The 22,337-nt window shown below is 56.7% G+C and overlaps 1 protein-coding gene across 3 annotated transcripts in view; it reads right to left on the bottom strand.

Annotated features, from left to right (window-relative positions):
• EPHB2 (EPH receptor B2) overlaps positions 1 to 22,337 on the bottom strand; it is a 180,320-nt gene that overhangs the window by 114,311 nt on the left and 43,672 nt on the right. For all 3 annotated transcript variants that reach the window (XM_012650871.1, XM_012650869.1, XM_012650870.1), the window contains exons 2-3: positions 3,660 to 3,724; positions 80 to 764 (exon numbers count right to left, since the gene is read on the bottom strand). In XM_012650871.1, the coding sequence (XP_012506325.1) occupies positions 80 to 764; positions 3,660 to 3,724 (750 nt within the window). The remainder of the gene's footprint in view (positions 1 to 79; positions 765 to 3,659; positions 3,725 to 22,337) is intronic.

Raw genomic sequence — 22,337 nt, 5'->3', positions numbered from 1 at the left:
AGCTCCAGCTACCAGGCTGGAGTCTGCAGCCAAGACCACCATGCATTTGCAGGGGCACCTGCCCCGCTGTGGCCCTTACCTCGGCAGACGGTGCCATTCTCCACGGCCTCGAAGCCCGCTTTGCACATGCAGCGCCCAATGGGCACCAGCCACTCGCCGTCGCCGTTACAGTAGAGCTTGATGGGCACGTCCACCTCTTCGGCATTGGCGATGCAGCTGCCCCGGGCAGCCACCAGCGACGTGCTCTCAGCCCCTGACAGTGTCTCCTGGAAGATGGCGCCATTCTGGATGATGCGGGGGCACTTGCGGTAGAAGACACGCACGGCAATGAGGGACATGCAGCCGCCATAGTCCTGGAAGGCCAGGTAAAAGCCGCTGCGGGACACGGGTCCAAAGCTCCGCACCTCCGTGTTGATCTTCATGACCCGGCCCCCCAGGTCCACCTGGGAGAAGCTCTCATCGGCTGCAATGGTATCCACCTTCACCCACGGATTCTCCATCCAGTTGGGGAAGGTCTTGGTGGCGGAGTCAAAGTCAGCCTCATAGTAATACAGGTTGAAGGTCTCCTTGCAGGAGCCGGGCACGCTGGGGATGCTGCTGCAGTCGCGCACGGAGAACTTCATCTCCACGTGGATGCGGTGGGCGCCGCGGCGCCGGATGAACTTGGTCCGTAGCCAGTTGTTCTGGCTTGACTCAAACACGTTGCACACCTGGTACGTGCGGATCGTGTTCATGTTCTCATCGTAGCCGCTCACCTCCTCCCACTGTGGGCGAAATGCTAGTCAGGTGGGGGAGGTGAGGGCTCAGCCCAGCACACACCCTGTCTGAAGGGGAAGACACAGACTCTGCCTCGGGGAGTCCTCAGACTCTGCCTCGGGGAGTCTTCTGGTCTGAGGATGAAGACATCAGAGAATTCCCAATCTGATGGGGGAGATGTGGCCTTGGCCCTGAGGAATGCCCCAGTCCATATGGGTAACACCCCGATCTGATGGGAAAGGCATACGCCCTGCTCTTGGTATCCCCCTAGTCAATATAGGAGATGTGGCCTTATAGTCAAGGGTTCCCTAATCTGACAAAGGGACGTGGACCCTGATCCCAGGAAGTCCCCACCTGGAAGGGAAAATGGGGAACACCTTGCGCTTAGGGAGCTCCTTTTGATGCAAGTAGACATAGCTTGTGCTGGGGGGCTACTCATCTGACAGGGAGACAGAACTTTTGCCCTCTGGGAACTCCCTGTCTGATGAAGGAAGGCAGTCCTCACCCCCACTCAACTCCTAGGGTGATGGGGAAGACAGGGCCCTTCCCTGGAGAGCAGCTGTGCCCTGCAGCTTTCGGCTGCTGAGATCTCTCCAGTACCTGGAGGGAGACCGCCCACCCTCCCTGCCTGCGCCAGCAGCTTAGCACCCTCAGGGGGACCCAGCCTGAGCTCTCACACACCCAGCTGAGAGCTGCCAAGCCGCACTGCTGGAGCGAGCTGGGCCAGACGGTGGAAAGTTCGGGTGGGAAGGGTGCAGAGCCCATGTTATCTCCTCACAGACTCTCGAGGCCAAGCTCATTCCCACTGCTGAGGCTTTGATCACACTCTTGTGCCCTCCTCATGCACCCTCTCTTGTCTTCTCTGCAAGCAGGCTCTCCCTCTGGCTGCCTGCTCTTCGCACTCTGCGACCTTCCCTTGGGCCTTTGGGGAAGGCCCTCTGTGTCCACTCAGCCCTCTGTGTCCCCCTTTGGTGTTGGGTTGCTTTCACCTGGGGTAGATGCAAAGGAGCCCAAGAGCAGAGTCCCCCTCCCACCGCGCCAGGCCTGGGGCTGGGTGCCCTAACGGAATCTCGCTTCTTTGTCACGATTATCATGCATGGTACGTATGGTTATCCCCATTTTATAGACAAAGGAGTAGAGACCAGAGAGGTGAGGTCACTTGACCCAGCTCACACAGACCCACAGACCACTCACGTACTTGCCTGTGCTGCTTCGAAACACAAGGATCCCAACAGTGCCCCGGGAATCCTGGTTCTAGTCCCAGCTCTGCTAACTTGATGCGAGCTTTGGGTGAGTCACTTCTCCTCTCGGGGCCTCTATTACTCCAATTGCCAAATGTGACTGTGAGGGGTGGCAGGTGACAGGAGTGGTGTCACCCTCAAGGGGGTATTCTTTGTCCTTTTTTTGCTCAGATTCTCTGGGCCGAGTTGTGCGGGCAGAGTGGGGGCTGCCAGCTTGGGGAGGGTCGGATGCTATGGGGGGGTGCGCATGGGGAAGGCAGGGCTGGAGCTTGTGGGCTCAGCCTCTTCTTCAATGGCGACGCTGAAGCTCCCTACATTGCATTAAAAATTTTTTTTTTGGTGGCACCATGTGACAAAGTCAGCCCCTTGTTACAACCGCTGCTCTTCTTCAGAACTTAATTAGAGCACTTAATTAGAGCACTCTGCCTTTCTCCCCTCTCTCTAATTAACATGCGGAGGCCCTGCAGCCTAAACACCCCAAATAATTGCGACCGGGGCCCTGCAGCCCAGCCTGGCCTCATTACTGGCAGGGTGGGGCTGTGGGCCCAGGCGCCTTCGCAGATGGAAAATTGGTGACAAGAAAGAGCCACAGAAAGAGGCCTGACCCTGGGGCCCTGCCTATTGAGAGCGCAGGCCTGGGGGGCTGGGGGCAGACGCAGCTCCCTGGAGCAGCAGCTGAATCCCAGTGGAGAAGCTGGGGTGGGGGGAAGGGAAGGGATGGATTATGGAGCCCAGAGCCCTCCCCAGAGACCAGGGGGATGAGGAGTGAATTATTCAAATGGATGATGGTGATGGTGATGACGGTGACGATTATCACAGCTATGCTTTGTTGGGAGCCCGATCTATGCCAGGCACTGTGTTAGACACTGCAGGCAAACCTCACAACAGTACTGTGAGGAAGATGCCGTCATCACCATTTTATAGATGAGGAAACTAAAGGCCAGAGAGATTAAGGAACTGGCCCCAAACCACACAGCGGGTGAGTGGCAGAGCTGAGACAGAATTCCTGGTGTGTCTGACCCCACAGCCTGTATGCAAGTGCTGGGCTGGTTGTTGGGAGAAAGAGGAATCTCAAATGGTGCCTGATCCCACTCTCAGGGAGCTCGCAGCACAGACATGGGCTCAGACCACCCCACCCACGGAAGTGTGATAAGAGTCCAGGGAGGGGGAGCCTGGAGTTACGGGGACCCAGAGAGGGGCAGAGAGGACTTGGTCATGGCCCTGGATACAAACCTGAGCCCTATCACTTACTATCTATAGGGCCTCAGGCAGGTGGCTACACCTCTCTGAGCCTCAGTTTCCTCATCTGTAAAATGGAGGTAATTCCTCTCTATAGGATCGGGGATGATGTGTGTAAAGGTGCTTAACGCAGTATCTGACACAGAATGGGTACTCGGAAAATGACAGTTCACTTTCCTCATCTGTGAAATGGGGGTAGTGTGAGTACCTGCTTCCCACCTCGCCCTGAGGATTGCGTGGGATAAAGGCTGAGACACCCGGCGTGTTGTCACCATGACTGGTGCTCCGCGACGGTAGGGGATTGGGAGGGTGGGGTGGTGACAGGCCTGGCCCTGGGCCCTGAAGGGGGAACAGGGGCTGGAATGTGAGGGGGCACTCGAGCCCTGCAGCAGAGCCCGAGGGGTCTGGGGACCACTGACTCACCCCTGACGGAGGATGCACCATCCAGCCCAGCTCCGCCGTCGCGGTAGTGGAGTCCATTAGCGTTTCTGTGGGGAGAGCAGAGAGTCACCGCCCCGCCCTGTCTACCGGGCGCTGTCAATCACTCTGTCCAGCCCTGAGACCCCACCCCACGGGGGCCTTCTCCACAGAGCGCCGCCTGCTTTCATTGCCTCAGACAGTCAACTCGTCCTAATTCTTCGGACTGCCCTCCCTTTAGACCCCACCTCCCCACTCCATAATCCCGCCTACTCCCACAGCCTAGCCAATCAACAGCTTCCATTCCTCCAGGCCCTGCCCCCTCCAGGCGAACTCCAGCCTTTCCATCACGGCCACGACCCTCCCCCCAGCCAATCCTGCCCCCTAACTTAGGAGGGGGAGGGTCTCACATACGGTAAACCTGGGGTCTACCGGATGGGTTTCAGAGGGTCTGCCACTAAACTCCTAGATGTTTTACATCAAACTTCGGGTATCTGCTTTTCAGCTTGTGTCAAATTCTGAAAAACTCGAATGTGGGCCTTCTGTCCCAGTCCTGCCCCCTTCTCCAGGAACCTGAAGTCCTCCATCGTGTCACCACCCCTGGGGCCCCGGTCTCAGGGCTCAGCCAACGCTGTTCCCGGAGTAGGACCCTGGGGTGGAGGGGTGTTGAGGCCCAGTGCCGTGCCCGGTGGGGGCCAGTTGGCACATGCCCTCTGGGGGTCCAGGAGACTCAGATCAGCGTCTGAATCAGCCAGGGCCCACTTCCCTCATCCCAGCAGATGGAGGGAAGGAGCCACGTGGCCTCGGGGGAAGGAGACCCCCAGGGCCCTAGAGAGCCGCATTCACCCCAGATCAGGCTCAGGACCCCCGCCCTCTACCCCTTCCCTGCCATTGGGGCTTCAAAACACTTTTCGAATCCAATTACAATGCATTGAATGGATTTAAATTAACTCTTTTCTGGAATTCATTCAACAAATACATCCTGATGCCCATTATGTACCAGGCACTGTGCTGGGTACCCTGAGAGAGAAAACGGTGAGCAGCAAGACCCTACTATGGAGCCATGCACAGTCTGGTAGTGGAGAGGAGATGTGAATGCAAATAGCTATGAGACAGTAGGTAGAGAGACCTAGAAGGTCACAGTGGGAACTTCCATACCACCCCACTCAGTGAGAGTGGATGAGAGGCATGCTTGCGGCTATGCTCCAGCTCTGTGACCAGGGCAGGCATCACTAATCGATCCTCACACTCTGCACCCACACAATGCTTCTCACCACAGCGTTCCAGGAAACGAATACCGACCTGCTGCCCTGGTCCAGCCCGACTGCCTCATTTTGGAGACAGGGTAACTGAAGCACAGGGAGGGGAAGGGGCTTCCTAAAGATCACATAGGAGTTGGTGGCTGAGTGGGAAGGGCAGGTAGGTCCTATTTCCTACCCTATAAACTTCTAGGCACTTCAGACAATTAGTCTGATGGTCTGGGGTGGATGAACTAGGGCCAGGAGATTGGAGGCAGTGTACCCAGTGTGCAGGCCACTGAGAAGGTCCAAATAGTAGGTAATGAGGGCTTGAACTACGCTGGGGGTGGTGGGGATGGAGGGTGGGGTCAGGGGGAAGCATTTGGACAGAGGTGACCCTGGCGAGACCCATGAGCTGACAAGAGAGGGTGCAGAAGCATCTCCATGACGGCGTGTAGCTTGTGTTTGTGGTCACTGTGTCCCTCCACACTGGGGGCCGGTGCCGGGAGGGATGTGAGGTGGGGGTGCCAGGGATGGTGGAGCCAGTGCCAAGGGCATCTTTTTGATGGCAAATTGGAGGGAAGTTCTATTATGCTGCTTTGGAGCTGAAAAAAGGGTTCCTTTTCACACTCCGAATGCTACAGATTTTTCTTCCTGGAGAGAACAAGGGCTGAACTTTTAACCTGTTTTCTCTCATCGGCCTCAGCCAGAGACGCGCCAAGCCGGGCTCTCTGCCTGGGCCAGAGGAACAGCTGCTGGGAGCTGTGTTGAACAAGGGAGAGGAGAGACTCTGCTTGGGACGAGAAAGGGGTCGGGCGGGGGAGGCCAGCCCGCCAAGCAGGTGGCCCTACCTCTTGGCTGGATTTCTGGGCTGACCCAGAGGCTAAGCACTAGAGGATTCCACAGCCTGGAGAAGGAGGGGCTGGGAACTGACATCCTCATTGTACGATGGAAACTCAGGTCCAGGGAGGGCAAATGACTTGCCAAAAGTCACACGCTAAAAGCTGAGGCTCAAACCCTGGGCGCCCAAGAAGCTCAGGCCTGGGGGTTCCATTGCCCCCCTGTGCCTTCCACCACTCCTGGCCCAAAACATGCTGAGGGAGGATCTCAGCAGGAAGGGAGGTAAATGGGCCAGCTGTCTCACAGACAGGAAGGGACTAAGAGGGAGTGGGAAGTTTGCAGATTCCCTAGGGAGCAGGTGGGATGGCAGGTACCTCCTTTGTTCCCATCTCCTGTGCCAGTCCTGGCTTTGCCTGGAAGCCTGGCTCTGTGAAAGCTGTCACCCCTCTGGGCTGGCAGGAGGCAGCACATGGGTGCTGCTCTCCCCTCAACTTCCCCTTGGCCTTTTGCTTTTCAATTGTGTGTGTGTGTGTGTGTGTGTGTGTGTATGTGTGTAGATAGGGTCTTTCTATGTTGCCCAGGCTGCTTTCCAACTCCTGGTCTCAAGCAATACTTCCACCTCAGCCTCCTGAAGTGCTGGGATTACAGGTGTGAGCCACTGTGCCCGGCCCTGCTTTTCAATGTTGGCACCTCCTTCTACCTCTGCACCAAAGGCAGGTAAGCAGAGCAGAGAGACCTGGAGTCTGGAGGTTGGGGAGAACTGGATTCTATTAATAATACTGGTTCTGTCACTTCCTTGCCTGGTAACTTTGGACCTTTCTAAGCCTCAGTTTCCTCCCCTAAAAAGTGGGCCGGGCGCGGTGGCTCACGCCTGCAATCCTAGCACTCTGGGAGGCCGAGGTGGGCAGATTGTTTGAGCTCAGGAGTTTGAGACCAGCCTGAGCAAGAGCGAGACCCCGTCTCTACTAAAAATAGAAATTAATCAGACAACTAAAAATATATAGAAAAAATTAGCCGGGCATGGTGGCGCATGCCTGTAGTCCCAGCTACTCGGGAGGCTGAGGCAGAAGGATTGCTTGAGCCCAGGAGTTTGAGGTTGCTGTGAGCTAGGCTGACGCCACGGCACTCTAGCCCAGGCAACAGAGTGAGACTCTGTCTCAAAAAAAAAAAAAAAGTGGCCAAAGCACCTTCCACGTGTGGACGTGAGGACTAAAAGAGAGGGGAAATGCATTAGCTTGATGCCCAGCGCACAGCAGACGGTCACTAAGTGGCAGGTACTATTTTTAGATGGAGCGCGGTGCTTTCTGGCCAGCCCAGTGCCTGCGCACACACTTCCTCCTGTGGGCTCATTAGGTGGCCCCTGAAAGGGAAGGCGGGTCCAAAGGCTGCAGCTTAGTCTGCCTGGCTTCCCTCACGCCCCAGACCGCGCCTGCCAACATCTGACAAACATCAGCCCTTCGCTTGATGGCCACAGCCTCCGAGGAGCCCTTCCCAGTCCCTCAGACGCTGCTTTCCTGGGATGCCCTGAGTTTCCTCTTTGTTCCTCTCAAACCAAGCACGAAAGTCAAACTCCTGGGGAATCTGGTTAATAGTTCTTGCCCTGAACGTCTGGGTTCAGGAAGCCAAACTCTATTTCCACCGTAGCAATTCCTCCTCCCCATCATACCCCAGACATCTCCTCTCTAATCCCAAAATCCACAAAGGGGGAGAACTTGTGTCCACTGAGATCCTGTTAAGAGCCAGAAACTCTCACAGATACTTGGTACTGTCCCATTTCACAGATGGGAAAACTGAGGCTTCGAAAGCCTCAGGAACCTGCCTGGGGTCACACATCTACTCCATTCTCAAGCCACGCTCCAGTTGCACAGACTGTGCAGTGTTCCGTCTCACCCCTGCACTTCTCACGTCCCGTTCCTTCTGATCTTCTCCCCTCTACACCTTCTTTGCCTGCCCTAATGCTCCTTATCTGTGAAGTCGCAACTCAGGTCACCTCCTCTAGGAAGTCCTCCTGAATCCATATCACCCCAGAGCTCTGCAGCCACTGGTATCTCAAGATTTCTCAGCACTTGCAGACATCTGGGTGGTGACTGCTCCTGTTTGCTATCCTCTCCCAAAGGCCTGTGGTCCCCTCAATGGTGGGTACTGCGTCCTGGTTCTGGGCCCCCAAAACCCCACACGGGGCTTGGCACAGAGTAGGCGCCCTCCGCCATCTATAGGGCTTGACACACTCTAGTGTTCTGCTCCATCGGGGTAGCCCGGGCTCGGGCCTTTCACGCAGACAACATTTATGACTTCAGCCATTTCCGCCGTAGCCTGCACCATTATTTCGTTACTATTTTTCTTCCAATAGACTCTTTTTTTCTTAAGTGCATTTTAAAGCGGAAAAAAGTAATCATTATTATAAATGGAAAACCAATATCGCTTGCCATAAAAAGAAGGAAAATAAACACAGACTATGACAATTAAAAACGTTCATCCGCAAACTACCAAACATCATTTCACGTCCCACACTTCGGGGCCGCTGGGCTCCATCGAGCTGCCTCTGAAGTGCTGGAAATGTCCCCATCCCTATCCCCGTTGTGACAACGACAATCCCTCATGCAGGGGAAGCTGTTGTCACTGTATACAGATAATTAATCACCACATGCTGTGACAAAGACCACAGCGGGAATGTGCACGGTGTAGGGTGGGTTATAGGAACTGGGTATGGAAGGAGGGGGAGAAGATGGCGAATTTAGGGGTGGCTTCCTGGAGGAAGTGACCCTCGAGTGGAGGCCTGAAGGGCGTCAGGTGACGTTGAGTGGGAGGGCGTGCTGGGCAGAGGGGACGGCACAGGGAAGGCAGGGAGGCGAGCTGAGCGGGGGCGTGGTTCGTGGGAGTCGAGCGGTGGGTGAGGGGTGGGGCTGGGAGAGGTGGGAGCCTGGAGCTGAGCCTGGAGAGGGTCGCGGGGGCTGCCCGTTAAAGGTCAGCTGCTCTCCGCGGCTCCTCTGCTGGGAGCCGTCTGCCCACATCCTTGCCAGCCTTGCTGGTGCCACCTGCCCCCCACCCTGCCTACGCTGCCGTTTCAATTGTCCCGGGCCCTCCCACCCAGCCCTAGTGAAATGTCTAATTCCCCAGCCTTGACTGCTCTTAGTGCCCATTTGAAAATAACCCCAATGGATAGATGAGGAAAGTGAGGCTACATAGATTCTTAGCATCCGGGCAAAAGCTGGCAACGCAGCTGCCAGCCCAGAGAGCCTTCCTTAGCGGGAAACAGGGATCTGGGCCATGGGAGCGACTTTGGTCCTAGCCCTCCTGTGCCCACACCCCCTCTCCTTCCTGGAGACTGCACAGAAGAAAGCAATCAGGAGGCCCTGATTGTACAAGCTGGGGAGGCCCGACGGCCCCTCCGGCTACGTGTGAATGAGCAGTGTGCATTTCAGAAATATTTGAGCTTAAAGGAGAGACACACTGAAGTCGTTAGCGTTAGGCTGATAGGAGGTGGCTGTGCGGGGGCCTCTTGCTCTCTGGCTGGGGCGGGTGGGTTGCCCCCTGCTCCTCGATCCATCCTTGGCCAGCTCTGTCTGACCCCCTCATGGGGCGTAATTTTCTAGGGCCACAATTCTTTAGAGCCACAGACACAATTTGTCTGCACTAATGACAGCATATGAGAGTTCCAAAGCCATGAAGAAGACATTTTCATTCAGCACCTATTTGCGCCAAGTCCTGGCTAGGGCACTCTAAATGCCATTTCTGGCTCATGACAACCTATGGGGAACATACTGTTATTAACCCCATTTTACAGATAAGGAAATTGAGGCCAGAGAGGGGAAGTAGCCTGCACAAGGGCACGCAGACAGGGTTAGGATTTGAATTCACATCTGTCATTTCCATATCTGTGTTATTTTTAAGATGCCATGGCCATAGTCTTCAAAAACAGACAACACAAAACAAAACAAAACAAACCATCAGGGCTTGTGTGTGTTTATTCTCGCCCTCTGTGTGGGCCTGTGTGAAGACAGGAGGGGAAAGAGGGGAGGGTGGTAGGGGAAGGGGGCACAGATTGTCCCCACCAGAACCTTGGCGCTGGCACTGTCCAGTGTGTGACTGCAGAAAAGCCCGGTCTCCTTTCAGGGCCTCAGTTTCTGCATCTGCAAAATGGGTCATTGTGAGAATTAAGGGACATCATGTAGGTGTGTCCTGTTGATCTGACCCGTCCCAGGGTCTGTGCCTGCCTTGCTCACCACTGTACGCTCAGCACTGAGAACTGGCCCCGGCACATAGCAGATGCAGCCACGTCCAACCTCTGCAGGGCAGCGGGGTGATGTTTCTAAAGCCTGTGTCTGATTGTGTCTTAACTGACTTTAATACCTCTCAGAGTTTCTGCTTCCCGAGGGTAAAGTCCTAGCTCCTCAACAAGGCATTCAAGGGCCCTGCCAACAGGGCCAGCTGATTACCTTCCAGCCACTCTCTTCCACATCTCTAGTGTCCGTCCAGCTGTCCTGAATTTCCTTCTGCTTGCAGAAGGCACTATACTTCCTTGAGCCTTGATGACTTGACCTTTCCAGATTTTTCTGCCTGGCATGCCTGGCCCTTGTTGCTGAGTTAGCCTGGCTAAATTCTCTTCCAAAACTGAGTTCAAAGGCTCCTTCCTGCTCCCTGGCAGCTGTCCTGACTTCTCCTGCTCTGGCTGGGTTAAGTAACAAGTCATGGTCATTCAATGAGCATCTCCTCCCCCCAATGTGTGCCAGGCCCTGTGCCAGGCGCTGGGGACACAGAGGCAGATCGGCGGGTCCTTCCTTCAAGGAGCTCTCAGACAAGTGCCCACCATGTGAGCTTACTCCATGGAGAGGCGAAGTGAGACGGCTGGTCCAGGCCGGGAGCCAGGAAACCCAGAGGAAGGAGGGATTAGCTTTGACCAGGAAATGAGGAAAGGCATCTCAGAAGAGGTGGCATTTGAGCTGGGAGGAGAGAGAGGCACGCCACGTAGAGGGCACAGCAGAATCGAAGGCGTAGTGGTTTGAAACATTGGGGAAGTCCGTGCAATAGGAAAAGTGGTGACTGGCTCTCAGTGGCGGACTCTGGGCCAAGCGTTGAGCATTCATTATCCCATTTCATCGTTAACTATTTGTGAAGTAAGGACTTTACGATCTCCCTTTGCAGATGGAAAAACTAAAGTTTAGAGAGGTTGTTCGAGTTTAGAGAGGTTGTTTCCACCGCCAGGAAGTGGTGGAGCTGTGTCTGCCTCACACCAAAGCCCATGTTCTTAACTACTGCGCCATGCTGGAGTGTCTGTCCCATGTGATGGGAGCGAAATGCTCCACAGAAGGACATCGTAGCACAGGATGGGGCGAGACTGTGGGGCTGAGGAGTTCGGGTCTTGCCCCACAGGCAGTGGGGAGCGATGGAGGATTGCTGCAGGCAGCAAATCAGCCAGACATGTGACCCAAGCAGCAGATGCCACCCTGGACCCTTCCCAGCGGTTCCTGCTGTACCCTGTCTGGGGCTAGGGGGGCTGAGCTGCCTCAAACCTAGGTCCGGCTGGCATCTCACGATCTGCTGAGATGCCAGCCACAGCCTGGAGGCCTGACCCAGACCATCAAAGGCCAGGAGTCAGAGCATTCTTTCTAGGGTCCAAATTCCAGTGCAAAGAGGAGGCAATAGTCAGGAATTGGGAGATAAAGTTCAAGGCCACCAGCAAGCTTGGAAAAGTCACTTCACCTCTCTGAGCCTCGGTTTCCTCATCTGTAAAATGAAGACGACAAAATCGTTGTTTGTACCTAAGGAGGAGCTGAGTGCAAAGGGTTTTTATAACATGCAAGGCTGGGCCATGCCCAGGCCATAGGGAACATCGCGGACACTTGTGGAAGCTACCTGTGGGCAGGTGCTTCAGCAATACCGTCTCACTGACACGCAGCGCAAACTTACCGGAAACTAAGGCGCAGAGAGACCAAGAGCGCCCGCAAGGCCACATATCCAGTAAGGGGCAGAGCAAAATTGGGCCCTTTGGTCTGATCCCAGAGGCCGCCTTTCCCATGAAAGGGAGGGAAAATCACTGCTTTTATCTATCAGTGTGCTCAGTGCCAGGCCCTGAGCTCAACACTCTGCATACTCCGTAAGGCTGGTACTCTTATCCCATTGTACAGATGTGGAAACTGAGCCCAGAGAGGCTCAGAGATCCATCCAAAGTCACACAGCCAGTAAGAAGCAGAGCTGGGATTTGAACCTAGGTCAGCCTGACTTGGCTTCCTGAGGCCTCTCCTCTGAAAACATGATGAGGATGGGAGGCCAAGAGGGCATTGGGTTCACCGGCCCAAAGCAAGGTGAGTCAGGGGTGGTGATGCCAAACAAACCCTGGGCAGCCTCTGGAAGGCTACGGATTTTGCTGAAGGGAAACCTGTAACAGGCGGTGCGTTATTTTTCCAGCTCGGCCCCCTGCTCGGCCCTCAGGCTCAAGGAAAGGGGACCTGGCTAATGTAAATTCCTTCTGCCCGAGGACTCCTGGAGTCCCCTCCTTGTCCTCCTGCCGCTCGGAGGCTCTCCTCTGCCTCGGTTGCCTGCCTGGAGCCTGCTCATGTTTTCTCAGGCCCGGGCAGAGGAGTCCCCGTGACGCCGGCTCCTCCACTCTGTCCCCCGCCTGCCCGCCGCTGGCCTGGGCATCTGCCAGCGCCGGCCTCCCCGGCTGAAACCCAATCCTCCGGGCCAGCCGGGCTGCTCGCTAACAGCGGGCTGCATTGTGCAGCCGGGGCTTCGGGAGAGTTTGGATTCGCTGCTCGGGGACCCACTTAACCTCCGCAAAGGACAGGATGATGGATGGGGGTCTGGGACGGGGTTGCTGGGGGGTGGGGTGGGCGGTAAATGAACACCAGGGCTTGCTGGGGAAGGAAAGAAGGGAGGCAGGGACAGGAACGGCCCTTGGACATGTTAAGAGCTCTTTTAGTTCTCACAAGCCTGAGGGACGCCTGTAGTGGTCCCATGTTACCCGTCAGGGAACCGAAGCCCTGAGAGGTTAGGTGACCTGACCAAGGTCACGCAGCGAGTCAGAAACTGAAGCCAGGCCTCTCGCCCTGGAGCCTTCCCGACCCCCAGGCTGCGTTTTCGCAGCAGCATTTGCCCGGTGGTGGTTCATTCTTGCAGCCCTTCTACTTAAGCGAGTCCACACGGCCTTCGCGTCTGTGAAGTAGGAGAAGAAGGATAATCGTGGCAGGTGGCATGACCGGGCACCTACTGTGTGCCTGGCACTGTGCTTTGCACTTTGCTCTCTCATCTCACGAGATCCTAACGTGACCCACTGAGGGAGGAGCAACGTCATGGCCATTTCACAGAAGAGGAGAGGAACGGTCAGAGATAGAGTCCCCTTAGCAAGATGTGGCAGAGCCGGACCCTCTCAGGCCGGCCAATAGAGGCAGGAGGCCCGGGCACCCCACTTGTTACAGTTGGCACCCCTTCTGAGCGGTTCTAAATATTGTGCATCTCCCCTGCCCACCAGACAGAGCTCCCCCTCTGTAGCTGGCACGCTAAGCGCTGTTCCTTCTCCCTGCAACATTCCTGGCCTGGCCTGGCCTGCCTGGGACGCTCAAACACATCCTTCAAAATCCAACTCAAATGTCACTGCCTCCAAGAAGCCTTCCCTGATGACCCTGGCACCAGGGCTCCCACAGTCCTGTGTGTGTTTCCCATCATTGTACTTGTCGCCCTGCCCTGTGACTTTCTTTTCCTGGAGGGCCCCTCAACTGGGCTGTGAGTGCCTGGCCGGCAGGGCCGAGTCTGGTTCACTGTGGCAGCTGCCAGCCTCTCTGTTAAAACCACCTTACCCCTGATCACCCAAGCCTAGCCAGATATTGGAGGCTCTTCCCTAATTAAGCCATCGGTCTGGGTGTCTGGATCCTTCCTCCAGGAAATATGGCCACTGGTATCAAGATGGCTCCACACATGATACAGTTCAAAGCACTTGCTCTGCGCCAACCACTGTGCTGAGCTGTCACATATATTATCTCTTCTGATGCTCACGTGCCTTATGAGACAGAATTATTATTGTCCCCAGTTACCCACCCACCTGTCGCTCAGCTACCCATTCATCTCACCTCATCCATCTGTCCCATTCCGCTCACCCAATAATCCACCCTCCACTCATCCACCCACCCATCTAGCATCCGGCGTATGTATCCATTTATCACCTGTACATCTTCCTGCTGAACCAACCTCCCTCCTTCCTTTCGTCTTACAGAAGGTGGAAATAACCTCCAGAGAGGTTAAGCAACCTGCCCAACATCACACAGCTCATAAGCGGCAAATCTAGGAGTTGAACCGGGTCCTCATTTAACCACTCTGCCACGTGGGCTCTTCGCTTTCTCACTTTATTTCTCACTGTCCTCTGCACGCAGGTTTAATCTTATAAGTCACCTCAAATCCTTTTGGATGTGAGTGGAGTGTAAATTACAAATCAATAAGACACAGGCCACAGTAAGTCCAAGCCAGGGTCTGTCAGGTTGGAGTCAATTAGCAGGCTTGCCGCAGGACCTGCTGGGACTCGATCTATTTGCCTAATTGGCACTGGTTTCCCCCAGTGAAGGACAATTAACTCAAATCCCAGAGCCTAGACCACCCTTCTGCTTCTGGGCAAAGTGTCAGGCATTTAGCTACATGAAACTTACTGTTCATTCATTCACCCATTGACCCATACACCCACTCATCCATCTATCTTTCCGACCATCCGATCCTTGCGGTCATCCATAAACTATCCTGACATTCACCTACCTATTAGCTTCCCCTCCCACATCTATTCACTCTGCCATCTATTTCTCTGCCCACCCAACCCTTTCACTTACCCGACAATCCACCCACCACACAGCCACCCATTCATCCGCCCACCCACCCACCCATTCTCATCCATCCAAGTGGCCATTTACGAAATCATCCTGCCATCTTGCCTTCCACCCATCTACCCATCCATCCATCTAGCCACCCCCTCACCCCATCCATCTATCATTCCACCACCCATTTACCCGCCCACCCATATGCCTCACATCGCACTTGTGTATCCATCCATCCATCCGTTCATCCACCCATCCATCCATCCATCCATCTTTCCACTGAGCCGACCTCCCTCCCCCCCTTTCCTCTCTTCTTTCCATTTATCTGTCCATCCGCCCATTCGTTTACCTACCCATCCATGCACACCACTCACTTATGCATCTACACATCTGCTATCCCTGCTTCCCAGCCAGCCAGCATCTCTCAAACACCTACTGTGTGCCAGGCCTGTGCTAAGTACTGGAGAATCAAAAATAGGCACTGTCACTGACCTCAAGATACTTGCTGATTTGGAGCAAACCCTAAACTCCTACGGATCCCAACCCTAGTGCCTAAGGACTGTCCAAGCTCCACATCCCACCCTTGGATTCGGCCCCTTGCTCAGTCTGGTATCCTGGGTTCTGTTCTGCTGCCTCTGCATCTGGCTTCCCTCTGCCTGCAGGTAGCCCTTTTCCCCTGGGCCCCACCTGGCCTGTCGACCTGTTTCCCAATCACATTAGGCGTGGACAGGGCCGAGGCCCATCCCACCCCACAGAGGGGCCGGTGAATGGGAGCTTGAGCCCAGATTCAGCCCCACTCCCACCACGGCCCCCTGTTCCACAGTCCACAGGGAGGACTCCAGCATAAACAGACATAATCCCACAGCAGAGGAGGACCTTCACCCTGCCTGCGGGTCAGAGGAGACTTCCCGAATGAGTGACACCTGGCACGAACCCCAAACATTGAGTAGGAGACAGCCATGCAAAAGAAGGAGGGAAAGGGGAAGAGCTGAGGCAGGGAGAGAGGGTGCTCCAGGCAGAGGGAACAGCTTATACCAAGGCTGGGAGGAGAGAACCAGCAAAGCCCCTTCGGGGAACTGCATGCGGGTGAAGGAAGGCCTAGGAGAAAGAGATACCACAGTGTCGTGAATGCCAGCTTGAAGGGCTAACACTTAACCCCAGGGCCAGCAGGGAGCCATTGAAGGGGGGCCTTACTCAGCTGTCGCTGCATTCCCTTGTGGAGCTGATCCATTTTATAGAATAGGAAACTGCAGCCCAGGGATCAGAGAGGCACAGAGGGCTGTCCCAGGCCACACAGCTGCTCAAGAGCGGAGCAGAGATTTCACCTCAGGTCTGATGGCTCCAAAGCTCTCATTTTTTCTGAGAGTGGCTGCTGCCTAGGAGGAGATATTTCCAGAATGCCTGCATCCCTCCCACGTTAACGCTCCCCTCCAGGCCCGCCTCTGCGACTCTTGGCAGCGTGGGTGCAGTGACAGAACGCCCCAGAGTGCCATCTCGGCTCGGCGTGACTCCCCGGGCCCTCTTGCCAATCGCACCTGGCATCTCAGGCTGCTAAGCAGTCATGGCTCTGCCGGGGCGTTTCCTCGTGTGTCGATGTTTCTCAGGGGAGTTGCTCAGCAATTTCCCACCGTCATCTTCACAATCAGAGCCTCCACGTCTCCATCATCAGTTACCGTTCATTTGCCACCGACACGATACCCCGAGAGGCAATGCCAGGCAAAGAGCCAGGCCCGAGGGCTTCTGGCAGGAGCTGGTGGAGCCCGCCGTGGCTGGGCATGGAAGGGTTAGTGGCAATAGGAAGGGCCTAAGAAGCAGCAGGGCTTGAAATGAAGGAGGACCTTGGGCAGAGAAGACCAGGGGGAGGTGCACCCTGAGCCGGCTGTCAGGAGGAGGACACTGGCCTGGAGCCAAGGGAATGTCCCCACCGCCAGCATCTCCAGCATTGTGGCTACCATTTACTGAGCACCTACCACCCACCAGGTGCTGTGCCATGCAGACATCTAGCATCGTGCAAAACCCTTCAAGGGTTGGAGCATTCGCCCTGTGTAGCAGATAAGCAAACTGAGGCTCAGGGAGAACGAGTGGGCCAAGATCCCGGCAAACTGGCTGCAAGTCGGTGAAGAAAGCAGATTTTGATTTTTGGGCTACATGACTCAAACTCCTTTCACGATTCCAAGGAGACTTTTGGGAGTCCAGAGTCTCAGGTGAAGGCCAAAGCAGGTGGTGGGGTTGGGAAGGGTGGGCCTCCAGGCCCGAGGGTGGGAGCTTGGACCCAGGGAGCAGGCACGGTCTGGTCCAGAGGTGGGGGGCTGTTGCCAGGCAGTGGAGTGGGCAGACACAAGGCTGCCTGATCCCCGGCACGGTGTTCTGTCTGCCACAACCTGTGGATGTCACTGCAGTGGCTGTGGAGTGTCAGGAGGGGGGTGCTGCCCGCTTGGGGATGCAGCCACATCACCTGAAAGGGGCTTTTCTTGTCTGTGCCGGAGACACATTCCATGAGGTCCCCAAAGGCTTCTGGGGAGGTCGGGCAATCCCGGGAGGCAGACCCTTCTTCCTCCCCTGTGATGTTACAGCCCTCTGGGTCTGAGCTGCCTGGGACGCTGACCAGGCACTGAAGGGGCAGGTGCAGACGCCTTCCTCACCTGCCCTGAGGGGATGAGCAAGACCCATGTGACATTCAAGGCCTTCGGTGGGCTGGCCCTGGCCTCTGACCCCAATGGCACCTCCCTGAGCCCAACCTTCTTGTCTCCCAGTGCTGAACCCTCGCTCTTGGTCCTGGCCCTGCCTGGAAGGATGGGGCTTTGCCGGCAGGGCAGCCTGAGCGGAGGCCTACCGAGAGGGAGGGACGAGGAGTTTCCTAGACACGCCAGGCTCTCTCGTTGCCTCCTTGCACCTGCCCAGGCTGCTTCCCCTGCCCAAAATGTCCACCTTCTTCAGCTGGAAAACTCCTGTTTACCCTTGAAGACCTAGCTCAAGCATCTCTTCCTCCAGGAAGCCTTCCCTGACCACCTCCCCTTCCCCAGCTTGAGTTAGATGCTCCTTCTCTGGGCTCCAACTCACTCTCCAGAGTGTGTCTGGTGCCCTTTCCTAGCCGGGTGTTTGGACTGGGCCTGGGGTCCTGCCATGCCTACTGGACGTGAAGGCCATTGTCATCCAGTGTGACCTGGAGACAGCTTCCCCCCCGGCACAAGGAGAAGCCATGTTGGAGATGAGCTAGTGGCCTTGTGCTAAGCCCACAGACATGACAGGCCTGGCCCTGCCTCCGAGCTAAGCCAGGCAGCAGACTCCCAAGCTGCTGGAGGTGTCACTCTGCAGGTCCTTCTGGGAGCCAGAGGCCACAGCCAGGCCCTGCTCCCCACCTGGTCGGCCTTCAACTCCCCAGTCCCACGCTGGGGTTCCTCCTCGCCAGGAATTCTATACTGGTGGTGACGGCGGCAGCCTAGGGCGGCCCCGTCAGACCAACTGACGCTGGAAGCGGGCTGAGGAATTCCTGCTGTAATTGGGAAATTGGATCTGGAACCTCAAGCATCTCGCCATGCTGGCACGCATCCTGCTGGGACGGGCCACTTTTCTGGTGGGGTTAAGGTGTGTGGTGGGTGGTCCCGTGGGGCTAATGGGGGCTCCCAACCCCTGCTCTGTGGGCCCTCTCCTCCCCCTCCACCACGGGACTACAGCCTCAGTGACCTCATCTGGGAAATGGGAGCAGTAAATGCCACCTAATCACAGGTTTGGGTGCAAAGCTCTTAGCACGAGGCCCGGCACAGTCAGCTCAGCTCAGGAGAGGTTAGTACCACAAGCGTCATCACCCTCATTCACCCTGAGGCCAACAGAGCTGAGAACAGCTCCCAGAGGAACCTCTGGGGTTGGGTGGGATGGGTGGACAGCTGCCTTTGGACAGGGACAATAATCATAATCCCAACTTCCAGCCATTGAGTACCTGCTGGGTGCTACCACGTACCAGGCACTGTGCCAGCTACTTTTCATAGGTGAAACCATGTGCTCCCCATTTAACAGATCAAGAAACTGAGGCTCACAGAGGGACTGTGGCTTGCCTAGGGTCACCGAGGAGTTGGTGGTAGTGCTGAGATTCTGAGCGCCATTTGGGGCTTCCTTCCTGCTGCCTCCCTTCAGAGCTCACAGAGTCCCCTGTGCTGGGCCTGGCAGGGAGCGTTCACTTGGCCTTATTTAAAGTTGCAATTATCTGTCCCATTCCCACTGGCTGCGGCTGAGCTCTCTGGGGAGCTGGGAAGACCCTGATGGAGGATGCCACGAACAGGGAGTTCCTCAGGAATCCTCCCCGAGCCTCCGACTGCCTGAGCACGGGGGACATGTGCTCCTGCCGGGAGGTCCTCTTCCTCTCTCCCCTCTGCCCCTGCCCCAGGGAGCAGACCAGGCCAGTGGGGGGTTCCCCCCGGTGGGGAGGCTCCTCGTCAGTCCTGCAGAGGTTGTGACGGCGTCACAGCACAGGTGAGGCCTGAGGGATGGCAAGGGTGCAGCATGAAGGTAGCACCCCATGTAGAGATGGGAAGACTGAGGCAGTCTGGGGCTTGGTCCGATATCCCACAGTGAGGTGGCAGTGTGTGCGGCCTAGAACTCAGAGCCACATAGGCCTAGGAAATGGGTCCTAGAAAGCGCGTCGAGAGGTGGAAAGACGGAATTGGGGAAGGGCCCCAGGGTGGGGCGAGGGCCCCAGGGTGAAGGTGCTCATGGGATGGAGTCTGCCTTGTCAGCACGCGAGTGCCTCCCGAAGGCTTTGCAAGGGGGCAGAGTGCAATGGGAGCTCCTTCTACAGACGACGGCCCCAGAAAAGAAGGTCTGGGCCAAGGCCAGGTGTCAAACACTCAGTGGCGTGGCCAGAACTGGTTCCCAGAATGTCTGGCTGTGGGTCCCCCACTCCCCACCCAGACACAGACTGAGACTCAGACATGCACCCATCCCCTTCTCTCACACGCGGTCCTCAGCACCCCTGCCCACCCTCCCCACCTCTCCTCTCCTCCCATTTCAACACCCTCCAACACTGAGCATCTCCTGTGCGTCTGCCCCTGCCACCGCCCCCGCCTGGAGGAACCCCCAGCCTGGCGAGGGTGACGCCCAGGTGTCAGGGCCGACACCAGGGAAGCAGCGTAACCCACAGCATATCCGGGGGCTGAGCTCAGCAGCCATCTAGATTTGACCCTCACTTGTTAGCCCAGTGGCCCCGGGCAGGCCCCTACCTTCCCTTTCTCTGAGCTGTGGAATGGGAACAGATTAGTCCCCGCCTTGCAGGTGGCTGTGACAAGATCATGCACATAAAGTGCTTAGCCCAGAACCTGGCTGTAGTAAGTGCTCAGTAAAATGCTGACTTGTCATTACAACTCAAATTTCTACACGACTTGGCACAAAGCAGTCACTCAATAAACAGAAGTTATGATGTTATTATTGTCAACACCAGCCAGGCCCCCCGGCCAAGGCTGAGGCAGACAGAATAACGGGCCCCAAAGAGGCCCACGTCCTAATCCCCGGAACCTGCGAATGTTACCTTATGCAGCAAAAGGGACTTTGCAGATGAGATTAAATTAGGAACCTCCACGTGGGGAGATTATCCTGGATTATCCAAGCAGGCCCAGTGTAATCACGAAGGGCCTTTTAAGAGGGAGGCGGGAGGGTCCGCGTTAGAGAGATGTGAGGACGGGGCAGAGGTTGGAGGAAGGAGACGCGAGCCCCGGGGCGCAGCCTCTAGAAGCTGGAAAAGGCGGGAAACGGCTTCTCCCCGGGAGTCTCCGGAGGGAGTGTGGCCCCGCACACCCATTTCAGCTCAGTGAAACCCCTTTCAGACTTCGACCCTCCAGAACTGTAAAATAATAAATTTGTACAATTTTAAGCCACTAAATTGGTAGTGATTCGTTAGGGCAGCAACAGGAAACTAACCGGCCGTCCTCAGCGGGGGCGGCGGTCGTCTCCCGCACATGCGCAGCGGCGCAATCCGTGGACCGCGCACGCGCGCTCCCCACCGCTGCCAAAAAGCCCGCACCCTCTGCTGAGGGGGTGGGGTGTTGTGGGGGGTCAGGTCACTTTGGTTCACAGCTGTGGTTGAGGGGAACCCCCTCACGCCGTCCCGCGTGTCCATCCAGGAGAGGCTTGGGCTGCGGTGGGGCCGATGTTGGTCCCCTGTACCTGGTCACTGGTGGCCCCAGCGACAGTCTCTGTTCTGGAAGGATAGGAACGCAGGGTGGGGTGGGCGGTCTCGGGGCTACCGTGTATTCAGTGCTTACCACGTGCCAAGCCCTGCTCGGGACCCAACCTTCCCAAAGCTCTGTGAGGTAGAAAATATTATCAGCCCCACTTTACAGATGAAGAAACTGAGGCTCAGTGGAGTGAAGCAACTTGCCTAAGGCCGTCGAGTAGGATGTGGTCTGGCTTCTGCTTGCTCGGCCCTGGGCCCCTCTGGTCCTCCGTGGATGCCCTGTCCTGGCTCAGGCCACTTAGGTCCTGGCAGTGGACCTCTGCTGTGGCCTGGCCGTGTGCACGTGGGGCTGCTCTCTGCCCCGGCACTCTCTGGGCCTCGAGGCAGGAGCCAGGCCCCCTCGTCTGCCCACGGACGGTCTGCACAGCAGCTGGTCACAGGCACAGGCTGCTGCAGAGAGCTGGACCAGGCGGGAGGAAGCGACACTGGGACTCACTGGAACCAGCACTGCTGGACGAATGCCAGCCCTTTCTCGTGAGGAGCAGCTGTCGCCAGTGCAGAGCCCTCTCCCGTATGCTTCCTGCGGCTCGGGCCGTCACAGCCCCATTTCACAGAAAATCACGATAACGAGAAGGATTGTAACAATGGCCACCAGTGGAGTCCCTATCCGTGCCGGGTGCCGAGCCATGCGTTTGCCGATGTCTCATTTTGTGCCCTTACACATCCCCTAGGGGGACATTCCTAAATCATCCTCATTTCCAACTAGGACACGGGGATTCAGAGAGGAGAAGGGGCTTCTCTAGGTCACACGGCCAGGAAGGGCCAAGCTGGGGGTAGGGGGCTCCGAAGCCCACTCATGCCACTCCCCTGGCCTCTGGTAATGACCTCGTTCAGAGGAGGAGATGGACACAGGGAGGCTCCTGGCTTGCTCAGGGCACCGGGATTTGGCGCAGAGGTGGGCTGGGAACCCGGGCTCCAGGCCCCCAGAAGAGGCTGCCTTTTCTCTGCCGCAGGGCATGGCTGTGACATCCTCAGGAGGCGGGGGCTCCAGCCGAGGGCTCTGGGGCCCTGGGAGGGTGAGGGGGTGTCCAGACCTGCTCAGAGACGTGTGGCTCTGGTTCCACCTCCTCCTGTCTCCGGTGGGACACCAGCCGCTGGGAGCTGGGAAGTGAGGATCAGGGGTCCCCGGTGGCCTTTGGTGCCACCAGAGACACTGCCTGTACCCTGGCCCCTTCCCATAAGCCACCAGGAGATGTTCGCCTCAGATGACTCCGGGTGTGTTGGTGCCAGGCTGGGCGTCTGCCACAGCAGGCCTCAGAGCTCCGCTTGGAATCCCGATCGAGCTATTTTTAATGTGCTTCAATTTTCATTTTCTTTTATTGGAAAACACAGATGGTGACTTGCTGCCCCCTCACACACACTGAGCAAGGCGCCGACAGGGAGAGATGCGCAGCAGACACATGTACGCCCCCCGCCTCAGCTGGGGAACCAGAGCCAATCACAAGGACCTGCGGCAGCCCGGGCCTCAGTCTCCCCATCTGTGGAATGGGCTTTGCGGAGGCAGCCCCGAAAGCCCCTGCCAGCCCACACACTCCCTGAGCAGGGGGGGCGGCTCCAGCTGGGCATTGGCAGGAAAGGGCGTCCAGTGTAA

This window comes from Propithecus coquereli, unplaced genomic scaffold (assembly GCF_000956105.1).
Source record: "Propithecus coquereli isolate 6110/MARCELLA unplaced genomic scaffold, Pcoq_1.0 Scaffold341, whole genome shotgun sequence".
Classification (NCBI taxonomy): domain Eukaryota; kingdom Metazoa; phylum Chordata; class Mammalia; order Primates; family Indriidae; genus Propithecus; species Propithecus coquereli.
The sequence above is the reverse complement of the archived record's forward strand: the minus strand, read 5'-3'. Positions and strand labels throughout refer to the sequence as shown.